The following is a 27,015-nucleotide window of genomic DNA, read 5'->3' on the forward strand; positions in this document are numbered from 1 at the left end:
ATGCAAATGACAACTGGATTGTAACAGCCATCCTGTGCAACTCTTCTCTACATCCTCCCTTAAGCACACTAGAGGGGGTCCATTCAACATGCAGGAGACCTTCCCTCCTTTCTCTTGAAATCACAAAGATGCATAGAATGGAGCACATGCACTTTTGATTGAGCAACTATCACTCTGCCCACATGACCAGCCCATCTTCTCCATTTCTCCAATTCTACTATGCAGTTCCTCATTTTCTGCATGTTGGGGCCCTCACACTCACCATTCACCTTTCTACTGGCTTACTATCATCCGCCATCATTAGCAGAAACCCCCTGCCACATTTCCTACTGTGTAAAATCGCAACTCCTTTGTTCCGTTTTCAAGACTTTTCTTCGGCACAGCCTCTCAGTACCTCTCATCCTCAACGTGTATGCTCCATTTCATTCAGGTCCATCATCAAATACTTTCTACTTTTTCTTGCCTCTGTGGTGCCTTCTCTGCTCCAAATGTCCACGTTGTATTGAGCAGTCAAGTTCTATCTCAAATCTCACCTCCTCCATGGAAACTTCCCTGTCTACATTATTATCTGCCTCCATTATCACCCTCTTCTGATTTCCTCCAGTGCTTCAAATCACAATTTGGCTCAGTATTGTAGAATGTCTAGTATCGTTATTATTTCCTGGGGTCTGGTTTGTCTCTACGACTAAACTAAAAGTTTCTTGAGGGTGGGAACCTTGTCTTAGCCACTTTGTAATTCCCCTACGGGGCCAAGAAGAGAGTCTTCTTCATAGTAAGAACTCCATACATATTTATTGAACAACCTAAATATTAAAGGTCACATGATAAAAAATTAGAAGAAAATAGGAAGATGCATCTTTCAGATCTGTGGTAAGGGGATAATTATATTAATTTTTTTTAAAATAAATCATCTTTATTTCTGAATGTACCTCTCCTTTCTCTCCACCCACCCACAGGGTCATTTCTTGAAAGAAAAAAATGAAAGAGGAAAAAACAATTCAGCAAAAATAACCTCCATATCATCATTATCTGACATGCAATTTTTCTCTGTACGTCCATTTAGAAACAGAGGGGCTAAGCAGCCATGGACAGCCACAGAGAACCGTGTCTAGCGGTCTCATTTTGGAGGGTTTGGGGTGGTGGGGGAGGAAAGGGCTAGTAGGTAAGCAGCCAGCCAGCCCTCAGCCAGAGTCCATGTGACTCAGTTTCCTAATTCCCTGATGCTCAAAGGCAGAAAGGTTGCGGGGTCTTGACTAGCTCAGCTCAAGTGAACACTGCAGCCTGAAGCTCTTCCAAGTCGTCCGTGAGCTTGTTTCATAACCATAACCGTACGATCTGGGGAGCTAGACATTGATTTCTGGCAAAATTAAGATGGAGAAAGGGGATAACAGGCAGTGTGGCATAATGGATATATCTCAAGGTAGGGCCGGCCTTGAGGCAGGAAGTCCTGGGTTCAAGTCCTACCTCTGAGAAATAGGGAAGCAGAAGAAATAGGGAGCTCTTGAAAGTTCTCAGTAAAGGAGTGACATGATAAAACTGGAACTTTAGGAAGATTTATCGGATAAGCTCTCAGTGCTCTGAGCAACCCCCTAAGACTATACACTACACAGAAGGTGCAGACTTACTTTGGTAAAAATGAGTTCCCAGGTGAGCCAGCTACATGATGCAATGGATAGAGGGCTGGAGTCTTCTTGACTCAAGTCTTCTTGAGTTCAAATTCAGACTCAGACAATTTCTATTGTTAGGACCCTGGCTCAGTTTTCTCAACTAGAAAAATGGGGATAACAACAGCACCCACCTCTGGCAGAGTCGTTGGGAAGAATAAACTAGATGCACCTAGCCTAGAGTCTGCAAATAGTAGATTCTATAAATATGCTTATTCCCTTTCCCTTCCTCTTCTACCCAACGAAATAGTAGGTCCAGTCCCTACCTCTAAGTATGAAGAATACAGAGAAATCTGGAAGATCTTTATAAGATAATGCAAAAATAGAGAACACAGAAAGCAGGGAGATGTGATCATTATAATCATAGAAGAGGAAAGTAAATGAGAAAAAGATTTCAGGACCTATGGGGAGTAATTTTTAAAAAATGTATAGGATACTCTATGCAATAAAATGAATGTAAATATAAATGGTACTAGGTATATTTCTTTGATTGAATCAATGCTCAATGTTCTATTTCTAATGAAACATTTAATTTTTTAAACTCTAGCATGGCTTCATCTAAAACAAGCCATGCCCAACTAAGCTAAATTTCTTCCTCTTTTGGACAGGAAGAAAGAACGGGGGGCAAAATGTTCTTTTGGTTTTAGCAAATCTAGATTTTGACAACCATCTCAAGCTATTTCCCCATTATTCCAGGTCAGACACACTTCCTGCTAGGCCACAACCGTCTGCCTCACTTTGCTTCCTTTCATAGGCCTGTCCTACAACTTAATTCAATTCAACATTTGTTCAACATCTACTAAGAGCAAGATACTTTTTTAATTAAAGCTTTTTATTTTCCAAACACACGCATGGCTAATTCTTCGACATTAACCCTTGCCAAACCTTGTGTTCCAAATTCCTCTCCCCTTCCCCTGTCCCTTCCCCTAGATGGCAAGTAGATGGTAGAAATATATGTTAAATCCATTATATGCATACAAATGTATACAATTATCTGAGCAAGATGCTCTTCTAGGCAAAGGGAATGCAAGAATCACTTGATAGTGCCCTCGTACATCCTAGACTTTTTTCCTGGTTTTGTTCATGGATCTCTTTTTATGCCATTCCCGTCTCTGCTGACTGAAATCATCCTTAGTTCAAATGCCACCTCTTCCATGAAGTCTTCCCTGAACCCCTCCCCCAACCTGGATGCACCCCCCTGCCCCCGCCCTTGATTTTGTGCTTATCTTTAGCCTGATTTGGAGACTGCTAGAAAGAAAGGTCACCAGCTCTACCCCACCTCTCCAGTGTGGCTAAAGGAAGCCTCCTAGTAGTCCACCGGCCCTGAAGCTAGCAAAATGACAGGAGCCAAAAGGAATTAGCTCGCTCCAATTCAAATATGGAGTGAGCCTACAAAAGTTCCCACAGGGGAACTCAACTACAGACCATTCATGCTTTCCACAAGGGGACCATTCTACAGACCACTGGGTCAAATGAGTTTTACAAAATGGGAATTTGCCAGAGGGGAAGGGATGGAGGGAGGGAGGGAGGAAGGTAGGACTGGTCCTGTGCTGCAGATGGTACATGGTTCAAGAATACTGAGAGGCAGGGGACAGAGAAGGGAGAGCAAGAAAAGGAACACATAGGGACCGGTTGGGAGTCTCAAGCCAAGCCCCCTCTGGGATCTAGCAGAGCTGCGTGGTAACAGCAGTGGGCTCTCTGGGAGTCCTTCTTCTGCTCTCACTTGGAGGAGGGTTTTTGGTGGATTTTTCTAGGGTTGGGTTTTTTGGTTTTGATTTGGGGGGCCTGGTGGCTGGATGGGAGGCTAAGGAAGTGCTGAATGAAAGGGGGAGAACAAAGACAGAGAGCACCCAGTATATACAGTAAAGTTAACAGCTGGTGGTTTGTGGGTTTTGTTTTTTTTTTTTTTTTGGACTGCAGATTTCTTTCAAAATTCTTTATCTAAAGTCCCATAACACAAATTTATATAAAGTAAGAACTATCTGTAGTTTAGGGAAAAAAGGTTGGGGGAGGGGGTTGGAGGGAATAGATTACCTGAGGGCCTCTGCTGCTGGCTGGGTATGACATGGGTCTTACTCACAAAAGAAGTGAAATAGCCCCAAAGGTTATGGGCTGACTCAAAAAAAGGCTCCTCCCCTCCCAGGCAGGGAAGAAGCACCCCGGCAGCAGAAGGTTGCAGGGGATGTTCAGTGGCAGCACAGTGGGGAAAGTGACCAAGCAGATGCTGCCGGCAGCTTTGTGAAGAAGCATCTTTCCTCTGACATGGAAAGCTAGGAGGCAACACTGGGAGTGGGAGCTGTGTGAGCCTCTGGCGTCCCCTCTCCCACCAGCGGCAAGGACTCTGGGACTATGTGTTCCTGAGTGTTACAAATTGTTTTTTTTACTTTTGTTTTATCTTGATCTTATTTAGCTAAATGCCTCTGCTTTGAATTTTTTTTAAATAACTTATAAAGCATTTTCACTTTACATATTAGTAAAACTGATCCTCATGACAACCCTGAGAGATGAAGGCTATCATTCTCCCCATTTTGCAGCTGGGAAATCTGAGAGACCAAGATGTTAAGTGACTTGTCCATAGTCACACCGATAAGTAATTATATGAGATCGTTAGCATCTAGCTGCCAACCAGAATTGAGGTGAAAAACACTGGCTTGGGGCTGGTGAGCCACGGTGACCCACAGAGCCTTTGAGAATACTTTTAGGGGACCAGTTGGGGGGAGGAGGGTTGCACCTTCACATATATGGTCCAGCTCAATAAATAACCAAACCCTCTGTCTTAGAAATGCCTTCTGTCCCTTCTTCCTGCTGAAGGAGACGTCACTGCTCTTCATTCAAGGAGCACAAGTGTCTCCAAGGAAATCTCATGTGGGACCAGAGGCTGGAACAGTTAAGTGCTCGGCGGGGCAGTGGGCAGCACATGCCCTGGGACTCCGGGCTGGGCCCGCTCCTCAGGGAATGGCAGAAGCTGGCCCTTCTGGCCCCTTTTTTCGTTGCCCTTATGCTTAGTTCCTGACTCAGAAGAGCCTCACACCTCCCAGCTTGGCTCTGGGGCCCCATGAGCCACACTCATGACTATCACTGCCGGCTGGAGGCCAGTGACCACCACTCCTCCCCTTGGCCTTCAGCCTCCACATCTTTGTCTCCACCTCTGTTCTCCTCTGCGGGGGAGAACAGGCAGAGCTCTGGGGACAGTATAGCTTTAAGGAAACTTCTGGCAGATGCGGCCAGGCTAACATCTGGACAGTGTTCAGGCCGGGAGCGGGAGCTGCTGCTTTTAGGAATGTTAAAAGTAAAGCAAAAAGTTTCCCCTGCAGGACGAGGCGACAAGAAAGATCCCAGAGAGGTAAGGGCTGTCTTCTCTGTGCCCCCCGCCCCGGCTGGAGGCAGGGGGGGAAGAGCCGGGACTGAGCCTTTGTTAGCAGGGCGGGGAGAGTACAGGCTCAGACTCCTGGGACAAGGGGCCTGTGCCCTACTCCCCCCCCCCTTCTCCTCAGGGGACACACAAGGTAGGGGGGCCTGGATCTGCAAGCTGGGGGGGGAGCCTTGAAAGACAAAAGTACTGCCTTAAAAGAAAAGGGATCAGAAAGCCTGACCTCACAAGCCAGTCTAACTTGGGGCCATCCCGGGATCTCTGTCTCTGTCTTGCTGTCTGTGTCTCTCTGTTTCTCTCTGTCCCTTTGTCTCTGTATCTCGCTGTCTATCTCTGTCTTTGCCTCTGTCTCTCTGTCTCTGTCTTGGTCTTGGTCTCTCTTTCTCTGTCTTTCTGCCTCTCTGTCTGTGTCTGTGTCTCTCTCTGTCTCTGTCTCTATCTCTCTCTGGCTTTTCTCTGGCGTTCTTTGTCTTTGTCTCTGCCTTTGCTTCTATTTGGCTGGCTGGCTCTCTCTCTTTATCTCTCTCTGGCTTTGTCTCTGTTTCTGTCTCTGGCTGCCTGACTGTCTCTGCCTCTATCAGGTTGTTTGTCTTTCTGTCTCTGTCTCTGTCTCTGTCTTTGATCTGTCTTTTGGTCTCTCTCTGTCTTTGTCTCTGTGTCTCTGCCTCTTTATCTCTACCTTGAGTCTGTCTGTGTCTCTGTGTCTCTGACTCTGTCTTTCTCCACTTCAATCTCCTCCTTTCTTACTATTTTTCTATTTCTTTCCTTCCCTTCTCCTTGTTCTCTCCTTTCTCCTCCATCTTCCCCATTTCTCTCCCCCTTTCTTCTCTTCTCTCCCTTTTCCATCTGCTCTGCTTCCCCTCTCTGTATAAAATGGAAGGAGACAGCCAGAGCCACAGAGACAGACAGGGCCGGAGAACCAGAGGCTTCGGGAGCAGCTCCCAAAGTAAGCTCTGAGAGATGATGGCTTTCAGACCAAGACGTGGGACCCAGTGGAAGAAGCAAGGGGATCAGAGTCAAAGGAACCATGTTCCATTCCCACCTTTGCCACTTCCTACTTGTGTGCTCTGGGGTGAGATGCCTAAGCTCTCTAGGACTCGGTTTTCTCACCTGTAAAATGGAGCAGGGGTTCTAGATGGCCCCTGAGGTCCCTTCCATCTCTAACCTTGTGGTTTCTATAGTCCCAGGTCTGTTGGCTTTCCCAGAGGGGTTCAAAGGGCCTGAAGATTTTCTGGTCACCTCGCAAGGGTTTCTGGGATCTCTTGGGTAGCGCTGTCAAGGCCACACTTCTCTATTCCTTTTTGTTTCTCCTGGGGTCCCCAAAGCACATCCCAGCAGCAGGAAGACAGGGAGAAGGAAGCAGCAGCAGCTGGGGCCTGCTCATCTAGTCACTGCTCCTACATTTGCCAAGCTCTTCCAGGGGTAGCCTTACCCCATGGCCTCGCCTGCCGGCACAAAGCCCCAAAGCTGGAGTAGAACAGGATGGAAGCCATTCCCAGGATGGGGAAGGTGAAGCTACGGAGCAACGTCCCTTCCCAAAATGCCTGTTAGGTAATAGTGATCTCATAGCCAGAGCCTGTGACTGGGAAGGACCCCTTCTGTCTCTGGCTCTGACTTCAAGCTCTGGGCCTCAGTTTATCCATCTCAAGCACGTGCCCAGTGACATCTGCACCTTCCCTCCCTAGTTTGTGCTGAAAATCAATGAGTTATGGAGAGGAAGGGTGATGACTACAGCCAGGTGAAAACCTGTCACCCACGCAGACAAAAGACACGTGCTAAGTCCCGCTCTTCTGTTGTCCTTGGTACTGCAGACGAGAGTGAGGAAGTGAAGTGAAACACCATCCCTGAGCACAAAGGGCTCCCTCTCTCTCTCTTTGTTTTCCTCACAGAGTTTCCTCTGAGGCTCCTTCCCCTGGCCCTTGGCAGTTTGTCACCCCTGGGAACCGAGCACTCTGGGTCACAAGCCGATAAGCCTGTGTCTCAAGGGTCCGAGGCAAGGATGACCGTGCAGCTGGCCCTAACAGGAGCTCCCTTTCTCCTACTATTCCTCACCCAAGTCGTGAGCCCCACCTGGTATGGAGGTGAGTTGTAGAAGCTGCTTACTGTTGGGGCTATTCTTGTTGAGGTGCTGGTGCTGTTAGGGAGGGCAGAGAACAGAAAAAGAGAAGAGAAAGTCGGTGGAACCAAAAGGGGAGTGCCACTACAATGCAGGGATGCATCAGGTTTGGTGCACTTGAGAGAGCGCTAGATTTGAAGCCAGACACTCGGGGTAAAAATCTGACTTTTGCCACGTACTAGCTGTATAGTCCTGAGAGAGCCACTTTGTGTCATTGGCCTCCATCCTCTCATCTGGAAAACGAGGGCATTGGACTTCCTCTGATGTTCCTGGACTATTCTTGACAGTGAGAAACAGAAGACTAAGGCAAAGGGTAGAACGTGCATCTTTGAAAATAAAACAATTCTTTGTAGAGAGTGAGGGTTGGTGTATGACCCTACAAGACCCTTGGAACTTAAGAATTCCCCAGTCTCTCAACTCGCCACCTGCTTAGAATCCAAAAAGGCCTTTTCTAATCTGAACTCTCTCTATTCCACCCAAATTGCTCTGATCTCAGCATTCCATCTCCTGTACCGTGTGCCTGGACTGTGCCCAAGGCTAAAATGCTCTCCAGAGGTAGAGAAATTAGATGATTAGTTAGATGGCTGGCTGGCTGGCTGGAGGGATAGATAGATGGATAAATTGATGGACAGCTGGATGGATGGATGGATTAGATACATGAATAAATAGACAAACAGATGGAGAGATGGATGTACTAGATAGATAAATGGATGCATGGACAGATGGATGATAGATAGATAGACAGATAGACAGATGTAATAGATGGATAGATAGAACAGATGGAGAGATTAGATAGATAGAACAGAAGGATGGATTAGATAGATGAATAGTTTCATGGACAGATTAGCTAGCTGGATAGGCAGATAGATAGATAGATGATAGAGAGGTGGATGAACAGATAGATGGATAGATATATAAACAGATGGATAGATGAGATCGATGGATAGATAGAACAGATGGATAGATTAGATAGATGGATGGATAGAGGTGGGTGGATAGATAGATGATAGACAGATGAATAGATGGATGGGTACATAGATAGATAGATATAGACAGAGCAAGCATTTAATTAGCACGGGCTAGGCATTGTGCTAAGCAATAAGAATATAAATCCAAGCAAAAAGGAAGATAGTTTCTGGCCTCTGCGAGCTTACATTCTGATGAGAGAAGATAAGACAGACACAGAGCTGAACAGTGGAGGGTGGGAAGGAAGAGAAGGTCCTGAAGAGGTAGAGCTGGGGATGGTAGAGGAAGCATGACTGTCCTGGCCATTTCCTCAAAAGAGGAGGGACCCGCAGCCTCAGAGGGATCCACCAAGGTGAGAAGGCTACCTTGAGAGAGGGGACCTGGGGGAGAAGACAGTCTCTCCTCATCTCTGCCTCTTAGCACCTCTAGTCTGTTTCTGCACTCGGCTCACGCTCCCAGAGAAGGAAGGGCCTACGTTAGCAACGTTCGCACCTGCCTCCTCACACTATACTCACATCCTCCAACTACAGACTGGAAAGTTTTGAGGGCAGGGACTCTTCTATTTTTGTCTGCCTTCCTTTCCCTCCTACAAAAGGTGCTTAAGTAAATGTCTGTGGGTTTGGAGCAAAATGAAGGGCATGCTACCCAATGTAAACAATGGTATCACTGTGGCCATGTGAAAAGAGTCAAGATGGATAGAGTCTCCCACCATAAACCAGAATCACTCTTTCCCTATTGCTGTTTGTCCACTCATCCCTCTAAAAGACTTCTTTATTTTTCCTGTCCCATTCTACCACGTCACTCCAGAGGGTACAGTAGGATGGGAGGGGCTAGCTTCTTTTTCTCCTCAGGAGTTTCCCCACCTCTATAGTGAGGGATGACCTCTGAATCCTGTAAGAAGGGGATGGTGGCGGCTGGTTTCCTGGGCTCCCCAAACTTCTTATTTGGAGGCTGAAGAAGAAGCTGCTTGTCAGAAGGGAGACAGGTTGAAAGGAAGGAGTGGTCTGGGGGGAGAGAACTAATGAGTTGGGCAGACTGAGGCTTTGGATGGGGTCCAGCCAGCACAGGCCACACTCTCAAAGTACTCTGTGGCTTTCGATGCCTGCCCTTGTGAGGGCTGGGGTTGGAGGGAGCAGACGGGGGGGGGGATGCAGAAGGAGCTAGACCTGAGTGATGAACGCCAGAGAAAAGCCAGAGAAGAGGCAACAACAACTGCTCCCCTGTGGAGGGATCCAGCAGCCCCGCCACTGCCCAGGCAGCTGCACACAGGCTAAACTTTTCCACACACCCCGAGCCTCTGGTGGAGGTCTTTGGCAGGAGCCTCTATTTGTCTGGGACAGCTGCATCCAGCGCTCCAACGGGTTCACAAGCTGCTGCCCCTCCCTCCCCTGGCTCCCCCTGGACCTGGTTAGGGGTGCCAGGGGGAGGTGGGCAGGACATAGGCACAGCTTCTAGCCACGCTCAGACCTGACCCAGAGGAGCTCTGGGGTCACAGACTTAGGGCCAGGAGGTGCCTTTAAAGTCAACCAATCTAATCCTCTCATTTTATAGAAAAGGAAACTGAGGCCCAGTGAAAGTGAAGTTGTTTGTCCAAGGTCACCCAGGAGATCTGTGACCAAACCAGGATCAGAACCAGCAACCTTTGTCTACGCACAGAGATCTCACTGCAGTGCGCCAGGCTGTCCACCTGCTGGCCTAAAGAGCACAGGCAGAGAATTAGGAGGCGAAAGCCCCAGCAGGACCCCCAGACTCAGCCAGGTCCTCTCCCTTTCCCTTTAGGCCTCGGGCTTAGAACTTTCCAAAGAGCTGGGTGCTCCTCCAGGCTGCTGGGGGGCTGCCCCACACTGCAATCCCTGAATCCCCCCAGGGGACATCATTGCAAGGAGCCTCCCCATCACCAGGGACAAAGCTCCTGCCCAGAAGCCCATGCTTGCCCCTCCACCCAGCTAGCTGGCCCACCTCCCATCCTGCTTGGGCCTGGAGCCTCCTTCACTACAACCTCCTGAGAAGTACTCATTTCTCCCCCCTCAAACATCAAATTTAGTTCAATGGGGTGACTTCACTCCCTCCCCTCTAGGGACTTGGCCCATAATGGGAGGCAGAGGAGAAGGGGAGTTAGGTGGGCACTGATGCAGGGGTGAGTACACAGTCCTGGACTCAATCAAGGACTCTGAAAAAAAAGCCTTGGGCACATACCTACAAAATTCAGCAGAAGGGGCAGGAAGCACGATGGCTCTCCTCAATGGCTCTCCTCAATGGCTCTCCTCAATGGCTCTCCTCAATGGTTCTCCTCAGTGGCTCTCCTCAATGACTTTCCTCAGTGACTTTCCTCAGTGGCTCTCAATGAATCTCAATGGCTCTCCACGTAGACTCTCCACAATGGCTGGCTATTCCTTAGATTCTAATCCCTATCCCCCTGCTCTGGCCTCTCCAGCCTCATGTTGTCGTCTGATATACTTGTGCTACCAGTCAGGTCAGCCCTGAGTTGGAATTCTAACTCCGATGTACATTGGCTGTGTGACCCTGAGCAAGTCAATCGCTGTCTAGCTCAGTTTCCTCCCCTATAGAATGAAAATAATAATGCCTATAGAACCAGGACTGCTGAGAATGCCAGAGATTAGCTAGGTCCAGTGCTTTGTGAGCCTTATAGGCAGAGACACTGGGGCACCCGAGCTGGGTTCAAATCCCAGCTCACGCTAGTCCACTCTCTACCTGTGGTTCTTTTGACAAGTGATGGCCCTCTCTAGGTGGTTTCCACTTTCTTTTTTTATAAACGTAGGGGAAACCGAGGTGCTCCAAGGTCTCTTGCAGATGTCCAGCTCCCGGCCCAAGCCCAGTGTCTGCTTGGAGCTCCTGGGGATGTTGGACAAGTCGTTCTTAGTAGCCACACTCTTCTGTAGCGTGCGCCTTTGCTGCCTGGGTGGGGAGGGATGGGGGGAAGGGAAAGGCTACTTATCTTCAGGCCAAATCCCAGGCCAGAGAACAGCCTTGGAAAGGGAACCCCCCTTTCCAGATCTCTGGCCTCATCCTAGTCTCCTTTCAAATTCTTATCTGTCCCCATGAAGTAGAAGGTTTTCTTAGCCCACTTTAGGCTTGTTGGAGGGTGGGCTGGGAAGAACAGCCTGGACCCCATTCCTGTCCTTTGCCTCCCCCCACCCAGGCCAGGGAAGCCTGTAATCATTTATTGGGAGGTCCCCTGTAACTATGGAATGCTGTCAAGTACCCAGTGGTCTTTGATCCCAGGTTACCGAGCAATGGGACCTAGAACAAGGAAGTTGGGGATCATCCCTGCTGGGCCACGTTCACAAGGCCGCCAGCCCTCCCTCTTTCTTCCTTTTCCTTCCCTTTATTGCTCCTTCACAGGGGGAAGCCTGGACTGGGGGTCCAGCCTCACCTTGATGGGGGAAGAAAGGGTGAACAAGGGCTCTACCCCCCTGAGGGGAATTCCTTCACTATGGGATGGCCGAAGCAAGACTTAGGGCCTCCCCAACATCTGGCCTTTTGTTTGCCAGGAGCTCGGAGCATTACAGGCCAATCCCCAAACCCAAGTGTGGGCTGGGCCCTGAGCCGAGGCTGTAAGAAAGGGAAGAGTGAGGGAGAAGGGGGAAAGGGGAGGGAGAAGGAGCGGAAAACCGATGGGCTGGGGGAGACCTAGAGGCAGAGAGACCAAGGAAAATTCTGAAATGAAGGAAGCCCAGTGAGGTCGGGATTTCACAATGCCGGCTTTCAGTTGGATTCTTGCGCCCGCTTTCCAAGCTGAACTGGTTTGCCCCCTGCCTGGGACTTGGGGAACTGGAGTGGCTTCAGGACCGGACCCTGGGCCCCACCCTGCAGCAAAGGGGGGGCCCGGGCCATCCCCTAGCGGGAAGACAGAGTGAGGCAGGCCTTGTTTACCCAGGCCTGCGGCTCTCCTTCTAGAAGACTCCATCCGCTCCTGGAGGCCAGCTCTCGGCCTGGAAAGACGGCCTCTCCGGGAAGCTGGGAATTCTTTTCTGACCCTTCCTTGGCCAGCTGCCCGGCTCCCAAGCCAGAAGGGGTGGGGGCTGGAGAGCTGGGGTTGGAAGGCAGGCTTCCTGGAACTCTGCTCAGGAAACAACCAAGTTGTTTCCCAATTAACACTAATTCAAGACCGATTTCCTGCAGCTAACTGAGCAGTCTGGAGAAACCTACTGTTTAGTCTGCTGGAAAGCTGCTGGGCTGGCTTCCATCGTGGCCCGCGCCATCCAGAGGGACGGCGGGTGGCACCCCTGGCCTAGCTCGCACTTACGAACAGGATCACCTTTGAGTTTTATAACCCTATGGGGGTGCGGGAAGGGGGCTGCTATCACTCCCCCAACTTTACAGATGGAGAGAGAAAAGCAAGTAAAGGCGAAACGACCAGCCTCGGATCATGCAGCTGGTGTCTGAAGCCAGGGCTGAAATCCAGACTGTACCACCCAGGCTGGCCCACGCCATTCCTCGCCCCACTGGCTCTCCTCAGCATCCCTCATGCTCATCCCCTCCTCTCTGCTCTCACAGGCACTAGTTCAGGCCCTGGGTCCTCCCTTTCCTGTCCTATGACCATAGCCTTTCCCTTCTCCCATCCATCCTTCCCCAGGCACCAAAAAATCTGGATCATGTCATTCCTACTCAAGAACCTTCAATGGCTCCTACTTTCTCCTCAGCTTGGCATTTAACGCCCTTCACTAAAGGTTTCCCTGATTGGTATACTGGCTCCCTCGCTCTCCCCTAAACTCCTGTTCCATTTCCTACCTCTTTAGCTCTGCCCAAGTTGTCTTCCAGGTCTGGTGTGCTCTCCTTCCTCACATTTACTTCTCAGAATCCTTGCTTTCCTTCAGGATTTAGTTTGTGTACCACCTCTTCCAGAAAACCTATCCTGATCTTCTCCTGGTTATCAATGTGCTCCTCTCCTCAAATGACCGTAGATATGGGGACCTGTTTACAATATCATATCCCTGAAAGGGAACATAAGTTTCTGGAGGTAGGACTCTGGTTTACCTTTGAATTTTCATCCTGTAGCACAGTGCCTGCCATATCTTAGGTGCTTACTCAAAACAAGCATTTATTAAGTGCTTATTGTGTTCCCGGGAACTCTGTCAGGGAATGAAGATAAAAAGATCGTCCCAGTCTCCTAGGAGTTTGTATTTTCTGAAGGACTGAGGCTTCTCTGCTTGGCCCTGAAGGCAGGTCTAGGAGCAAGGGGGAGAAACTGGGGCAGATTTGGGCTATAGATGAGAGAAATTCCTGCAGTGAGAACTGTCCAAGGTGGAACGTACTGCCCAACGTGGAGATGGGGGATCCCCATTAAACTACAGAGGAGATAAATGAAGCCCAAAGTCACAGAGCTGAAGCTTGAAAACAGGCCCTGTGTCTCCAGACCCTCATCCCAGCTCTTCCCAGTCTGAAGTCATCTCAGCTTCTTGCCTCTGCTACTATCAAACCTTAAGAATTATTGAGTCAACAGCCTTCCAAGGATCCAAGTCTCCATTGATTTCTATAAAGAGGATTATGCAATGATAGTAACAACTACAACTACACTGTTGTTCGATTGTTTTCAGTCATATTTAACTCTTCGCGATCCCATTGGGGGGTTTCCTTGGCAAAGATAACAGAGTGATTTGCGTTTCCTTCTCCAGCTCATTTGACAGATGAGGAAACTGGGGGCTAGACGTGAACCCGGGATGATACTCCTTGACTCCAGACCCAGGACTATATCCACTGTACCACCTAGCTGCTCTTCAATCCAATAATAGCTAACATTCAAAATGATATAACATGATTTTGCAGTCCCCTGATTTTAGGGGGGCTTCTGTTTTAACAATAAGTCAGTAGATCCTAAATCTTCTGGCTTCGGAGTCTGCCTCAAGAAACTCCCACTCCCCATCTGTCTAATTCTGAACAGACCACTCTTCAGTCAGATAGCTTCTGGCCTCAAGACAGTCCCACAGATCAAACGTCTAAGACAATAGTGAACAGACCGCTCCTCGGGTCACTGCCAACTTTTGGATAATCTGTGGGTCAGTGATACCCAAATTCTGGAGAACACCCCTCTGGGCCCTAGAATTAGCACGTCAAGGAGAGAAAGCTGGATAAAGGGATCTCATCTCTCTTAGGGCTTTGCTCATTTCTTTTGGAATTAAGCCTACCTCAATTGGCGTTATAATTACAATAAACTCGGCCCCTTGACTAGGAAATGGGTTCAAGCCTGCAAATTCTTTGGAGACACCCTGAAACACTGGTCTGTGACCCCAAACTTTTAGGATCCCCTTCCCAACTTCAACATTTGATGATTCATACGGGGATCAAACTCATGACCTTAGCGTTACTTTCCAACCTCAACAATATGGCACCTACTATGTGCAGGCGCAGCTTTACAAGTATTATCTTATTTTGTGATGACCGCGTATTTTAAAATCAGCCGGAGTCAGGAATTCAGGTTAGGGGAAAATCATCAATCTTTATTCTCAGTGAAGAAGGATCAGAGGTGGAAGAGAATGGGTGATAGCAATGTGTGCAGCTGAGTCAAGAAGCTAGCTAGACCAGAAGCCACACCACCAGCACCACCAGAGTAGAACCCAGGCCCAATCTCTCCCAGCCTCTCTTCCTGTCTCTCTGCCTCCACCCACCCAAATCGTCATTTCCTATACAACACATCAGGACTTGCACAGAGAGTGGGCGGGGACCATTCTTTATCCAAGCATGTATATTAATAGGGTATAGTCCAATTACTATTTAGCCTCATGTGCTTGGGACCTCAGTGCATCAACTCAAGCCTCAGTCCATTACATTATTTGATCATAACAATAACTCTGGAGGTAGGCATTATTATTATCCCTGTTTTCCAGATATGAAAACTGAGATGTGACCAAAGTCACCCAGCTACTAAGTGGCTGAAGCCAGATTTGAACTTTGGTCTTCCTGACTACCTAACTGCCCCTAGCTGTAGTGTACTTGAGGGTCATGGTAGTTTGACTCCCAACTTTTACGCACTTTATAGTCATGTTGGGTGGGTCCATTGACTGCTAAGATGGTAGCGTGACATAGTGGATATATACAGCGTTGGACTGACCAGAAACAAAGGGAAGTGACCCTCAGTGGATACAGTGGATATATTTTCAAGGAAGACCACATCTTTCCTAGAAGCATTCTCCTAGCATAGGACTCCTCTGGACTATTTCATGCCCTATAAGGAGGCCTTTATTAGTTCAGATTTTATATTGGACCATATGAGGTACCCATAGGTCATTGAAAAGTTAGCAAAAGAAAACTTACTTATCCATAGCAAAGAAAGGATACTCAACAAGGATACAGACGCACTTGATGCTACTTCTACTTCCTTCTAGAACTATTTATGGTCAGCAGGGATCCAAACTCCTTGTGGGTTGGCTTTTTCATACCCTTTGGTGACTTGGAAGCCAAGTTGATACCAATACAAAAGCAAAAAAGAGGAAGACACAGGGACTAGTATGGTCCAGGACAGCCTTGCGATCTTTTAGGGAAAACTAGCCTAATATATATTTGGGGGCACCCTGGGAGATATTGGTCCTATCACATTGTCTCCTGGAAGACAACTATGCCAAATTCAAGGTAATACATATACTCTTAAACTATCATTATTATGGTATATTATTATGATATATAAGCCCCTACTAGTATGTTTACCTTGGAATAGTCTGTCAGAGGATACATTCAGCTCAAAGCAAAGGCACTTACTGAACACGCAGTAAGAAGCAAACATGAAGAGGGGGCAACTCACACCTTTAGAGCTGCAGGATTGCGAATGTACTCATACCGTTCCTACCAATCTTGGGCTCAAATTCTCTGCTGAATGTCACTCGTCTATACAGTAGTACTCGACCGGAATACTGATTGTTGCAGATGTTGCTCTATTCCAAAGTACCACTTTGGGGTCCACCTCACCTAGACTGTTGTAATAGCTTGAAGACTGAAGTCCCTGTCTCAGATCTCTTCTCACTCCAGTCCATCCTCTACTAAACTGTCCAAGAAATCCTCCTAAAGCACTGGTTTGAACATGTCAGTAACTCCAGTGGTTTCCTGTTACTTCCATGATGAAATATAAAATTCTCCTGGTGGTTTTTAAATCCCTTCATAATTAGGCTCCTTCTGGGAAAAGGACCCACATATGCAAAAATGTTTGTGGCAGCCTTGAGTGGCAAGAAACTGGAAGCTGAGTGGCTGCCCATCAGTTGGAGAATGGCTGAATAAGTTATGGTATATGAATGTTATGGAATATTATTGTTCTATAAGAACCAATCAGCAGCATGATTTCAGAGAAGCCTGGAAAGATTTACACGAATTGATGCTCAGTGAAATGGGTAGGACCAGGAGATCATCGTACACAGCAACAAGAAGCCTATATGACGATCAATTCTGATGGACATGACTTGCACCAACAATGAGGTGATTCAGACCAGTTGTAATGTTCTTGTGATAAAGCCAGCCATCTACACCCAGAGAGAGGGCTGTGTGGGCACTGAGTGTGGATCATAACATAACATTCTCACTCTTTTTGTTGTTGTTCGCGTTTTTGTTTTCTTATTCATTTTCTTTCCTTTTTGATCCCTTTTTCTTGTGCAGCAAAAGCACTGTGTAAATACTGTTTACACATATTGGATTTAACATATATTTTAACATGTCTAACATATATTGGATTGCTTGCCATCTAGGGAAGGGGTGGGGGGAAGGAGGGGAAAATTTGGAACGCAAGACTATGTTGAAAAATTATCCATGTTTTGAAAATAAAAAGCCTTAATAAAAAAAATAGCTTAAAGTTTAAAAAAAATAATTAGGCTCCTTCTGACCTTTCCAGTCTTCTTATATCTTTGACCCCGCCATGTTCTCTAGAATCCAGTGACACTGAGCCCTTTGCTGTTGCTTTATCTCCCAACACTGCCCTTTCACTGATTGTGCCTCATGCTGGGAATACTCTCGCTCCTTACTTCTACCAGCTGGCTTCCCTGGCTTTCTTCAAGTCTCAAAGAAAATCCCATTTTCTACCAAAAAACGTCTTTCCCTGAATGTTAATGCCTTCCTTCTGAGATTAACTCCAATTTCTCCTCCATGTGTCCTATTTATCCATGTTTACATCTCATCCTAGACTGGGAGCTCCTTGAGGGCGGGGGCTTTTTGCCTTTTGTATCCCTACACCTTAGGCCAGCACTTGGCACATACCTGGCACTTAATAAATTCTTGTCTATTTATCTTCACTCGAATGGACGCTATTTCACCATTTGTCTATAGTCAACATCATCTCTAGTTTCAGATTTAGTTGATGTCCTAGGCTAACTAGAACCCAGACCCCAGGACCCACAAAAATCCTGGCTCTAGGGCGTGCCATTTCCCAAGCAAAATCCCAAGCTCCCAGCTAGCTGCTTTTCTTGCTGACTCATCTGCCTTTGGACAGAGCCACATGCTTAGTGTGTACTGGGAGTGCAGGGAGAAGAGGGAAACCCCTTCCCCTCCATTTGCCCCACTCTACCAGAAGCACTCCTAAAGCTGGCTACCTGGACTCTAGAGTCTGCTACCCGGCTGGACTCCCTCATTTTCTTTGTCTCTATTTCTGGCCCTTTCGTATGCAAGATGACAACAGGTTTCTTTTCTCTGGGAGACCCAGCAGCAGTGTTCAGGAACCCATTACCCACTCTTCCTCGCCTTGTGAGCTCCTCCCTTGCCCCTATTACCCCTGCTACTCAGCTGGCTATCGGTGCTAATTTGCAACAACCAGGAAATGGTAGCAATGCCCAGTTCCCTCTGCACGTGCCCTCATGTCTGTGCTTACCGCCTACAGCTGCCACTCTGCTGGGGCAGATCTTACATGACTTTCTGCAGCTGTAGGAAGAAACCCACCCCAGGGCCAGCTTTATCCACAGGGAGGCGGGTCGCAATGTGTGTACCAGTGGTGGCAGTCTTACAACTCTCTACACGGAATAGCCGGTTTGCCCAGCTCCTCACCAGGGTGGGGTGTCTTTCCAGGATGTGAAAGAAACCATTTGGAAGGTGCTGGGGTGGGGAGGGCAGGCCGGAGAAGTTCTGACTGCTGGCTGCTTTTTCTCTTCCTTCCAGGCTCGGGTTACTATCCCGATGAAAGCTACAATGAAGTGGCTGTTGAGATGCCCCCCCAGGTTCCTGCTCTGGACTACCGAGGTAATTTCAGCTCCCAGCCAGCCTGGGACCCATGAGGGCAAGGACCATAGATCACACCTCCTGGTCCCCAGTAAGATAACGGCCAGACACATGATGTAAACATTTTGGATACTGGCTACATCAATGAATGAATCAAAGGCCCAAAGGGAAACTGAGCAAGGAGTATGAGGGAGGAGACCAGCCTAGCTGTTGTTGAAGGATTAGACTGGGGGACTAGTGGGAGATAAGGCTGGAGAGTAAGACTGGAGTCAGATCATAACAGACCTGAGAGGGTTTTAGAGGGGAAATCTGCACTGGGGAGAAGGTAAGACTGAATTACTCCGAAATTCTCTTAAAGCTTCTCTCCCAGGAGAAGAGTTTGGACTTGCTATGGTAAGCAGGCAATTCCAGGTTCTTGAGTATGACTAACGCAAAAAGAGTGAATAATCTGGTGGCCATGGTGGTATTGGGAAGAGTAATTAGGGTGAATCTGAGAAACAGTGAGACAGTAACAAATTCTGTGACCTCCTTAGAGCCAAACTCAACTTGGCTGTTCTTTATCATCATTCCCCTTGACTTCCTGGTAGCAGGAGACGCCTTCCTCCTTCTCCTTGAGACTCAGATGAGGTAATGTCTACCAGTGCTTTGCAAACTTTTGAGGACTATCTCTATCCATGTGAGCTGTTCCACTGATGATAACCAATATTTATGAAGCAGCGTACCAGGAACTGTGTCCCTGGCACACAGCATTTCCTGATTTTCCTCGCGTTTCTAGCTCGGTTACTCCCCTTTTCTTGTTTGCACCTTGTTCCTTACTTGAGAATCCAAGCACTCCCCAAGCAGCAGTGCTCAACCATAGACCAGTTCCTCTTCTTTCTCCCCCAAAGCTCTCTTCCAGTTCCCACAGCTTCCATTGTCATCTCCCTTGATGGATGTGCTGCCCAGGTCTCCCCGCCAACCTCCCTTCTGATTTAGTCATACATCTTCAAAATTTCCCAAGCTTATCTCTCATCACTCAGCAGGAGCCAGGCTAGCTTTCCCATCGTGCTCGGAATGCCCTACACACCCCTTTCCACTCCACTTAGCTCCCCATCCTCTGATTCAAGGTCCACATCATGTGTGAAGACACCTTGGCTTCCCTCTGGACCCCTCCAGCACTTGGTGACGAGGCCCCTCACTAGGCATTCAGCAGCCCCTGCCTTTTTTTTTTTTGCCAGCCAGCTTCTTCTTGTGTCTCGTTGCTCCTCAACTATATTATTAAGCAACACATGATAATGGTTTCACAAGGCAGTGGGACAACCACAGTCCTAGATTTGGAATTAGGAGATCTGGGTTCAAATCTTAGGCTTGCCACCTGTGTGAGCTACTTCCTCTCAGGGCTTCCATTCCCTCTATCAAATGAGGAGGTTAGCCTAGATGGCTTCGGAGGCTCCCTCAAACTATTAGTCCTCGACTTGATATTGATCCCACCTCTGACCATTACTAATCATGTAAACTAGTAAGTTTACTTACTGGTAAACTAGTACTCCAGCACCTGTCTCTGACCATTAGTAACCATGTAAACCGGTGACCTTTTTTTACTTACCATTTAAACCATGGCCAAGTCCCTTTATCTCTGAGCCTTCTAAATTCTTCATCTGTCCAATGAGAATCGCATCAGCTCCAGCATCTGCTTCCTTGGGCTATTGGGAGGTTTGCATGTGACAATGCGGGTCTGAACTGGAAAGCCGCACCTTCATGTCACTTATTCTCAATATTTCCATAAGAGCAGAGCCCGAGGCTTATCTTTCCCTGTATTCCCAGAAGGCCTTGAGTTTGTGGCTTGACCAATTCGAATAGTTGGGGAATGGGAGTCATCAAACAATGTCCAAGGAGCTTTGCCAGAGGAATGATGACCTAGGTCTATCTAAGTGGCCCCCTGGAGTGACCTTTCATGCAAAATGAACAGCTGACCTTGTACAGGACTACGTGGTCCATAGAACATCTTCACCTTAGCCTGAATCTAATGATGTAACGTGTAAGGCCTACCTCTTCCTTAAGGCCTGAGGACCTCATGTCTAGCCTCTTTCTCCCGGGCAAATTGGGGTAGATGCAAGGATGCAAGGATGTTATTCGGGTAGATATTCAGCAATGGCTGCTTGGGATGGAGGGGGACATGTCACCTTGACAGGCTTTTAAATTTAATCTTTATTCTTGATAGAAAAAGAAGTTTTTCTACCACTTTCTTAAGTCAAGACAATCGAAAAAACAACAACTCGGGTCCTGACTCATAGCATTTGCTGGTTTCAGGAGTATAAATGGTCATGCTGAAAATGTGACAACCAGCTCTGGCCAGGTCTAGTGGGCTCCAGCATGCCCCTCGATGGAAATACATTACATAAGTGAGCTAAAGTGTACAACCTAAAGATCCAGACAGACCTATGAATGAGTGAAGACGACAAAGGTGACATAGATGTTGTAAGCGTTCAGAGGACCCTGAGCAAGTCACCTTCTGCCTCAGTTTCCTGATTTGTAAAATTAGGTAATCATAGCCCCTACCTCCCAGGGTTATAAGGATAAATTGAGATACTATTGTAAACTACTTTGTAAACTTTCAAGTACTATATAAAATGATATTGTTACTATCCCCATGTGGCTGATGGGAAAACGGGGACTCTCGGAGACTGGAGGACTTCCCCAGGACTTAAACCCAGCATCCTTTGATATTTGGCCCTAATTATGGCCTAGAATCAACAAATGGGTTTCCACGTGAGCTTGTGAAACTGTCTTCTGGAGCAAGGGGAATATTTTAAAATAGATTTTCATTCATTAGAATTGACGACGATACCGTCTGACTGCAAAGTCACAGGGGATTTGATTTCTGGCCATCCCTTCCCGGGGCCCTAACAGGCCCTGGTTTTAGCAGGTCTTGATTTTAACCTAGTAATTTCTTAATCCCCAAACCTGGAGTCGTTCTTGCAATACAAGGATGCTGCCACTAGATGGGGTCAGTATGTCGTGCTCAAAGCTGTGGGACCACTGCTTTTAGTGCCCCAGAGAGGTTCCAGAACCTTATTCATGGTCTAACCCTCTCATATTCAGCAAAATAGGAAATATTTGAATTTGCAAAAGATCCTGTGATTTTTTTTTTTTTTTTTTTTTTTTTTTTTTTTTTTGCAACACGGGAAACCCTGGACAAAGGTAATCTCTCCAAAGCACCTTCTATAACTTGCAATTGTCCTAGACTCAGAAAAAGTACAATGACTTACCCAGGCTCTCACAGCAAGTGTCAGAAGCAGATTTTCCATCAAGGTCTCTATTCATTGCTCCACACTCCCTCCCGATTCTGAATATAATTTTCAGAATTGACTTTTTATGGGCAGAGATTTAATAAAAGGAAAAAATGATTTCCAGAACATGCCCCGAGGGTCAGTCCGTGTACATCCAGTCCAATCTCCCGTACTTTTTAATATGCTTGGTCAAAAGCTCAGTCAAGCTGAAGATCAACATCAAAGATTCCTGACTGGGCTGCTTATCTCTCAGGGCCAGCTGGCTTTTCTCTTTCTACTCCCCTGCTAGGCTGGGCCAGCTAATCACATAGAAGGCCTTGCTTAGCCTTAGGGCAATATGGCGTCCCCTTTGCCTCCTCCCCTATACTACCTGGCTGATAATGGACCAGTAATCTCATCTCTCCCCGCTTCCAATTCCTCATCTGTCAAATGGGGATAATTAGGTCTGGAGTATATATCTCACAGGGTTATTATGAGGCTCAAATGCAATCATGTCTGCAGTGAAGCACTTTGCACCCCTTAATATGCTACCGAAATGGCAGTAATTATTATTCTGCAGGCCCTCGCTCTCAGAGATCTGGCTTCCCTCCCTACAATGCTGTTTTTCTCCAGTCTCAGAAGACGGTTCTTCTGTACTTTGCTATTTTCAGTTTCCCATCAAATATTTAGTTTCCTCAGCTGGAGCTGAATAGATGTTGATATTCATGTAATCCTTGTTTGCCTGAATGAATAAATGAAGCATTTATTAAGCACCTACTACGTGCAGAGCACCATGCTGAGTGCTGGGGATCCCCAAAACAAAAGTCACCTCCCAAAGAAGGAGCTCCCACTCTAATGGGGGAGGTTTCAATTACGAGTCCAGTTGGAAGGTCCCACAGGCCTTGGGCTTCAACAGCCATGACGGTGGCAATGACTTTGTCAGTGTCACTTCCTCTCACGAAATCCTCTCCGTTTCTATTATTGAGCCAGGGCCTTCGGACCAAGAACTTTCTTTTCTTTTCAAAGAATGCAAGAGGAGTTAAGCAGAGAATGGAGGGATGAGAGGGAGATGAAGAAGAGAAAACATTGTTTGCAAGGGCACTGTCCACTTAAATCCATCTAAACCCAGCTCAGTATCCATGTTTTCTTTTGTAGTTTCCATGCACAGTGTTTGAAAAATGGTCAAAATATGGATGCCATGTCTCTCTTCCATTTCTAAAAATCAAATCACTCTGCCTTCATTAGATTATTGCCACAAAGTGCATACAAAGTGATATGTAACCACTATGTAGCCTTTCTAGACACTGGCCATGCAGTCAGGTTGGGTGATTTATCTAGTGCACGGCTTTAAAAGTCACTCCAATTTTTCTCAAAGTTCTCTCCCTCTTCCCCTGCCATCTATTTTTTAAGACAGTAAGATAATCTGGGAGAATTCTACTGAGAGTAAAAACCTAGCCTATCCAAAACTGTTAGAGAAAGAACCAAATAAAAGTCTCTGAAAGGCAGGTTTGGCCAGAGAACTAGAAATTTTAAAAAACTGAACCCTTTTAGATAGTAATATTTCTAAAATTCATTACACAATAAGCAGGAAACTGAGGAAACTTTTTTTAGCAAGTTTCTGATCAAATCTCATTTCTCAAATGTATAGGAAACTGAGTCAAATATCAAAATGAGAACCCTTCTCCAACTGATAAATGCTCAAAGCATATGAACAGAGAGTTTTCAGAGGAAGAAATCAAAGCTACCAATAATCATATTTTAAAATGCTTTAAATCATTTGTAATTAAGGAAATAAAATTTTCTTTGGGGTATCACCTCCTAGCCATCAGATCAGCTAACATGACAGAAAAGGAAAATGACAAATGTTGAAGGGGAATGTGGGAAAATTGGGACAGACGTGCACTGTTGGAACTGTGAATTGATTCAGCTGTTTTGGAGAACACGGCTAATAGAATCGTATCTCAAAGAAATCAAAGGGAAGAAGACCCATATGTGGAAAAATATTCCTAACAGCTCTCTTCTGTGGTATCAAAGAATTAGAAACTGAGGGTGTGCCCGTCGATTGGGGAACGGCTGAACGAGTCGGGGCATAAGATTGTGGCGGAATACTGTTGTGCTCTAAGAAATAATGGGTAGGATACTTTCAAGGAAAAAAAACCAGAGAGACTTACATGAACTGATCCAAAGTGAAGTGAGTAGGACCAGAAGAGCATCGTACACCGTAAGAGCAATAGCGCACGATGACCAACGATGAATGACTTAGCTATTCTCAGCTTATTCTACAATGAGCCACCATGACTCCAAAGCAATTATGATGAAAAATGCCATCCGCTTCCAGAGAGAGCTGACGACCTCAGAGTAGAAAGTGAAGCCTATTTTTTTCCTAGTTTGAGCTTTCTTGCTTTTTCTCCCCTGGAACGTAGCTGATGCAGAAATAAGTTTCGCATGACTTCATATGCATAATAAGTATCCATTTCTTGATTTCTCAATGGATAGGAGAGGGGCAGGTGGGAGGGAAAGAATTTGGAACTCAACCAATAAAATAAAATGCAATCCACGCACATGTGGTTACCAGGTGGGATTGAGACAGTTGAGTCCAAAGTACCCTCCCCAAAAACCCAGCCCTCCCTCACCTGGATTTCTGTCTCTCTAGTGCCCCGGTGGTGTTATACTTTGAACATCCAAGATGGAGAAGCCACTTGCTACTCCCCAAGAGGGGGCAACTATCACAGCAGCTTGGGCACCCGGTGTGAGCTGTCCTGTGACAGGGGCTATAGACTTATCGGCCGGAGGTCCGTGCACTGCCTGCCAAGCCGGCGCTGGTCTGGAACGGCCTACTGCAGACGTAAGTGAATGTGTGTGTGTGTGTGTGTGTGTGTGTGTGTGTGTGTGTGTGTGTGCCCAGTCCCCCGCCTCACCCTGAGTGTGAAAGAGATGCAGGCTGGGAGACACTGAACCTGACTATGGATGCCCTAGAAGCCCCAAGCAAACCAGCCCACCCCTTTGCTCTCGCACCAGATACTGCCAGGGCTCCCTAAGTGGCAGTCCCAGGGCCAGAAGCCTATGGAAAGGCAGCCTGGCTTGCAGACCAGAGAGCATGGGAGTCTGGGACTCTCCGGGGCTCTCCCCACATAAGCACCACTGATTGCTGCCCAACTACCCAAGCTGCTTTTGCCATCTTCCCCAAGGAAGAAACTGGAGGGAGTGGAAAGAGGCATCAGAGAAAGGAAGCTTCACGCCTAGCAGACACAAAGGGTGACACCCCCATTTGAAATCAGCTTCTTCCCTCCAGCCCGTCCCATCTCTGGCTCCAGCCAGAGCACAAAAAGATCTGAGTTCAAATCCAGACTCGGCTACTTCATAGCTCTGTGACCCTGTGCAAGTCAACCTCGGTTTACCTCATTCTCCTCATCTGTAAAATGGGGATAACTGGGCCTATCTCCCAGGGTTGCTGTGAGAATCAAATGAGACACAGCCTATAAAGCACTAAGCACAATGCCTGACACATAGTAGGTATTTAGTCAAAACTCAAGGCATTTCTTCCAGTCCAGCTCTCCTCCCCATCCCTGTCCAGCAGCCAGTCAGCACTATCTACTGAAGGCCAGAACTATTAGAAGCCTCCTGAGGGCAGGGACTGCTTCAGGTTTGCAGCACTTCCAAGTACCAGGCTAGTTGCCACATTCCCTGTGCCTCCTGGACTTTGGGCAGATGGTTTTTGAGAGATTCCACAAGCCCACGGCCAGTGCCCGTCCCTGTACTTTCCAAGGCTGGCCCTTGGCAAGCAGGCAGACAGTCCACCTCCAGGCCCTGCCTGCCTTAGTTAGTGCTGCCAGAGCTTCTGCCCGGTTGGCACACCCTCAGAGAAACTGAGCTGCCTCCATGCGACAAAGAGGCAACTGGTAAAGGTAGGAGAATCCAAATCTCCCCAATGGTTCTCAAGGAGCTCCCCGTGTGCCAGCCAGGCTGCAAAGCACCCTCTGTGGAAGCACACGTGATTCCAGCCCCGTGCTTCATCGCCATGAGTCTGAGGACTTCAGGACTTGCTTTGAGTCACAAAGCCATCACCACCGTGGCATGCGAAGTCCCCAGTATAGTATGCCATCCCTCAGGCAGGAAGCCTTAGTCGGGGCTTCAATTCCACGAATGTAAAGCACTGGGCTGCGTTCTGGTCTCCTGAACCAAAGAGTACAAACTGCATCCAGAGGTGCTCAAAAAAAAAAAAAACAAGGGTTTGAGCCAGAGAGGTAACTGACTGGCTTCACAGAGACCTGCCTAACTGGGCACCCTTTTTAGTCCTGGGTACATTTTCACTCATTCCACATTCACTGGAGCAAGGGCTAGAAAGCTTGATCTGGAATCAGGAAAACCAAAATTCAAATCCAATCTCGGACACTAGCTATGGAACCCTAGGCGAGTCATTTAATCCTCTGTCTCAGTTTCCTCAACTATAAAATGGGGATCATAATAGCACCTCCCTCCTAGGGTTGTTGTGAGGATCAGATTATCTGTCGAATGCTTGGTACAATGCCTGATACCCAGAAAATACACGATAAATATTTGTGCCCTCTTCCTGCCATGAAACCCTCTCCCCATACCCTCCCAGTTGAGGACCTCGTCTTACACTTCACTGAAAAAAATTGAGACCATTTGATGAGAGCTGCCTTTTCCCCCCTCCTTTCCCTCCTCCTCGTGGCTTTTCCTTCAGATGTCTTCATCCTTCTTCACCCCTTCTTTCCCCAGGCAATCCCCTCCACATGCATCCTTGGTTCCATTCCATCCCATCTTCTCCAGGAGATCGCGTCCTCTGTCACCCCACTCTATCTACTATTTCCCTGTGCCCTGATGGCTTTCCTGCTTCCCAGAAACATGCCCATGTCTCCTCCAAGGTTTCAAAAGATCCAACTCTCCCTGCCACTTTAGTCCTCCATCTTTCCTCCCCTTCTCAGGTAAACTCCTTAAGAAAACCATCTATATATTAAGTACCTCCACTCCCTCCGCTCACTCTTACTTCTAAAACCTTTGCAATTTGCCTTCCAACCTTAGCATTCACCTGAAACCACACTCCAGAATTAATGCCAATCCCTCAATAGCCAAAACTAATGACTTCTTCTCACTCCTCAGTCTCCATGACCTGAAAATGTTTTTTTTTCCTCTCTAGATGTTTGTGAAATGGTCCTCTGCCAGTGTTCCTCCTATCTGACTAAACCTGCTTTATCTCCTTATCTGAATCTTCTTCCGGGTCATATTGCCTAACCACGGGTGTCTCCAAGGCCCCGGTCTGGGAGGTCTTTTTTTTTTTTCCTCTGTAGTAGAGGTTGGCAAAGTTTTTCCTTATAAAGGGACAGATGATAAATAGTTTAAGATTTGTGGATTGAGACGAGATCAAGGATATCATGTAGGTACAAAGAGAAAACCGATTTCCACAATTTTTTTTTTTACTGACCAAGTTCAAAATATAATAATCATAACTGAGTATGATTTTTTGTAACATAGGCCTAGTAGTAAGCC

The 27,015-nt window shown here is 47.2% G+C and overlaps 1 protein-coding gene across 1 annotated transcript in view; it reads left to right on the forward strand.

The window, feature by feature from the left end:
* Window positions 1-4,808: 4,808 nt before the first annotated feature.
* The window catches only part of SRPX2 (sushi repeat containing protein X-linked 2), a 36,792-nt gene continuing 14,585 nt past the window's right edge, over window positions 4,809-27,015 (forward strand). The window contains exons 1-4 of the mRNA XM_023507273.2: window positions 4,809-5,007; window positions 6,924-7,115; window positions 18,200-18,280; window positions 24,161-24,352. Of these exons, the coding sequence (XP_023363041.1) occupies window positions 7,034-7,115; window positions 18,200-18,280; window positions 24,161-24,352 (355 nt within the window). The 5' untranslated portion in view covers window positions 4,809-5,007; window positions 6,924-7,033. The remainder of the gene's footprint in view (window positions 5,008-6,923; window positions 7,116-18,199; window positions 18,281-24,160; window positions 24,353-27,015) is intronic.

This window comes from Sarcophilus harrisii, chromosome X, assembly GCF_902635505.1.
Source record: "Sarcophilus harrisii chromosome X, mSarHar1.11, whole genome shotgun sequence".
Classification (NCBI taxonomy): domain Eukaryota; kingdom Metazoa; phylum Chordata; class Mammalia; order Dasyuromorphia; family Dasyuridae; genus Sarcophilus; species Sarcophilus harrisii.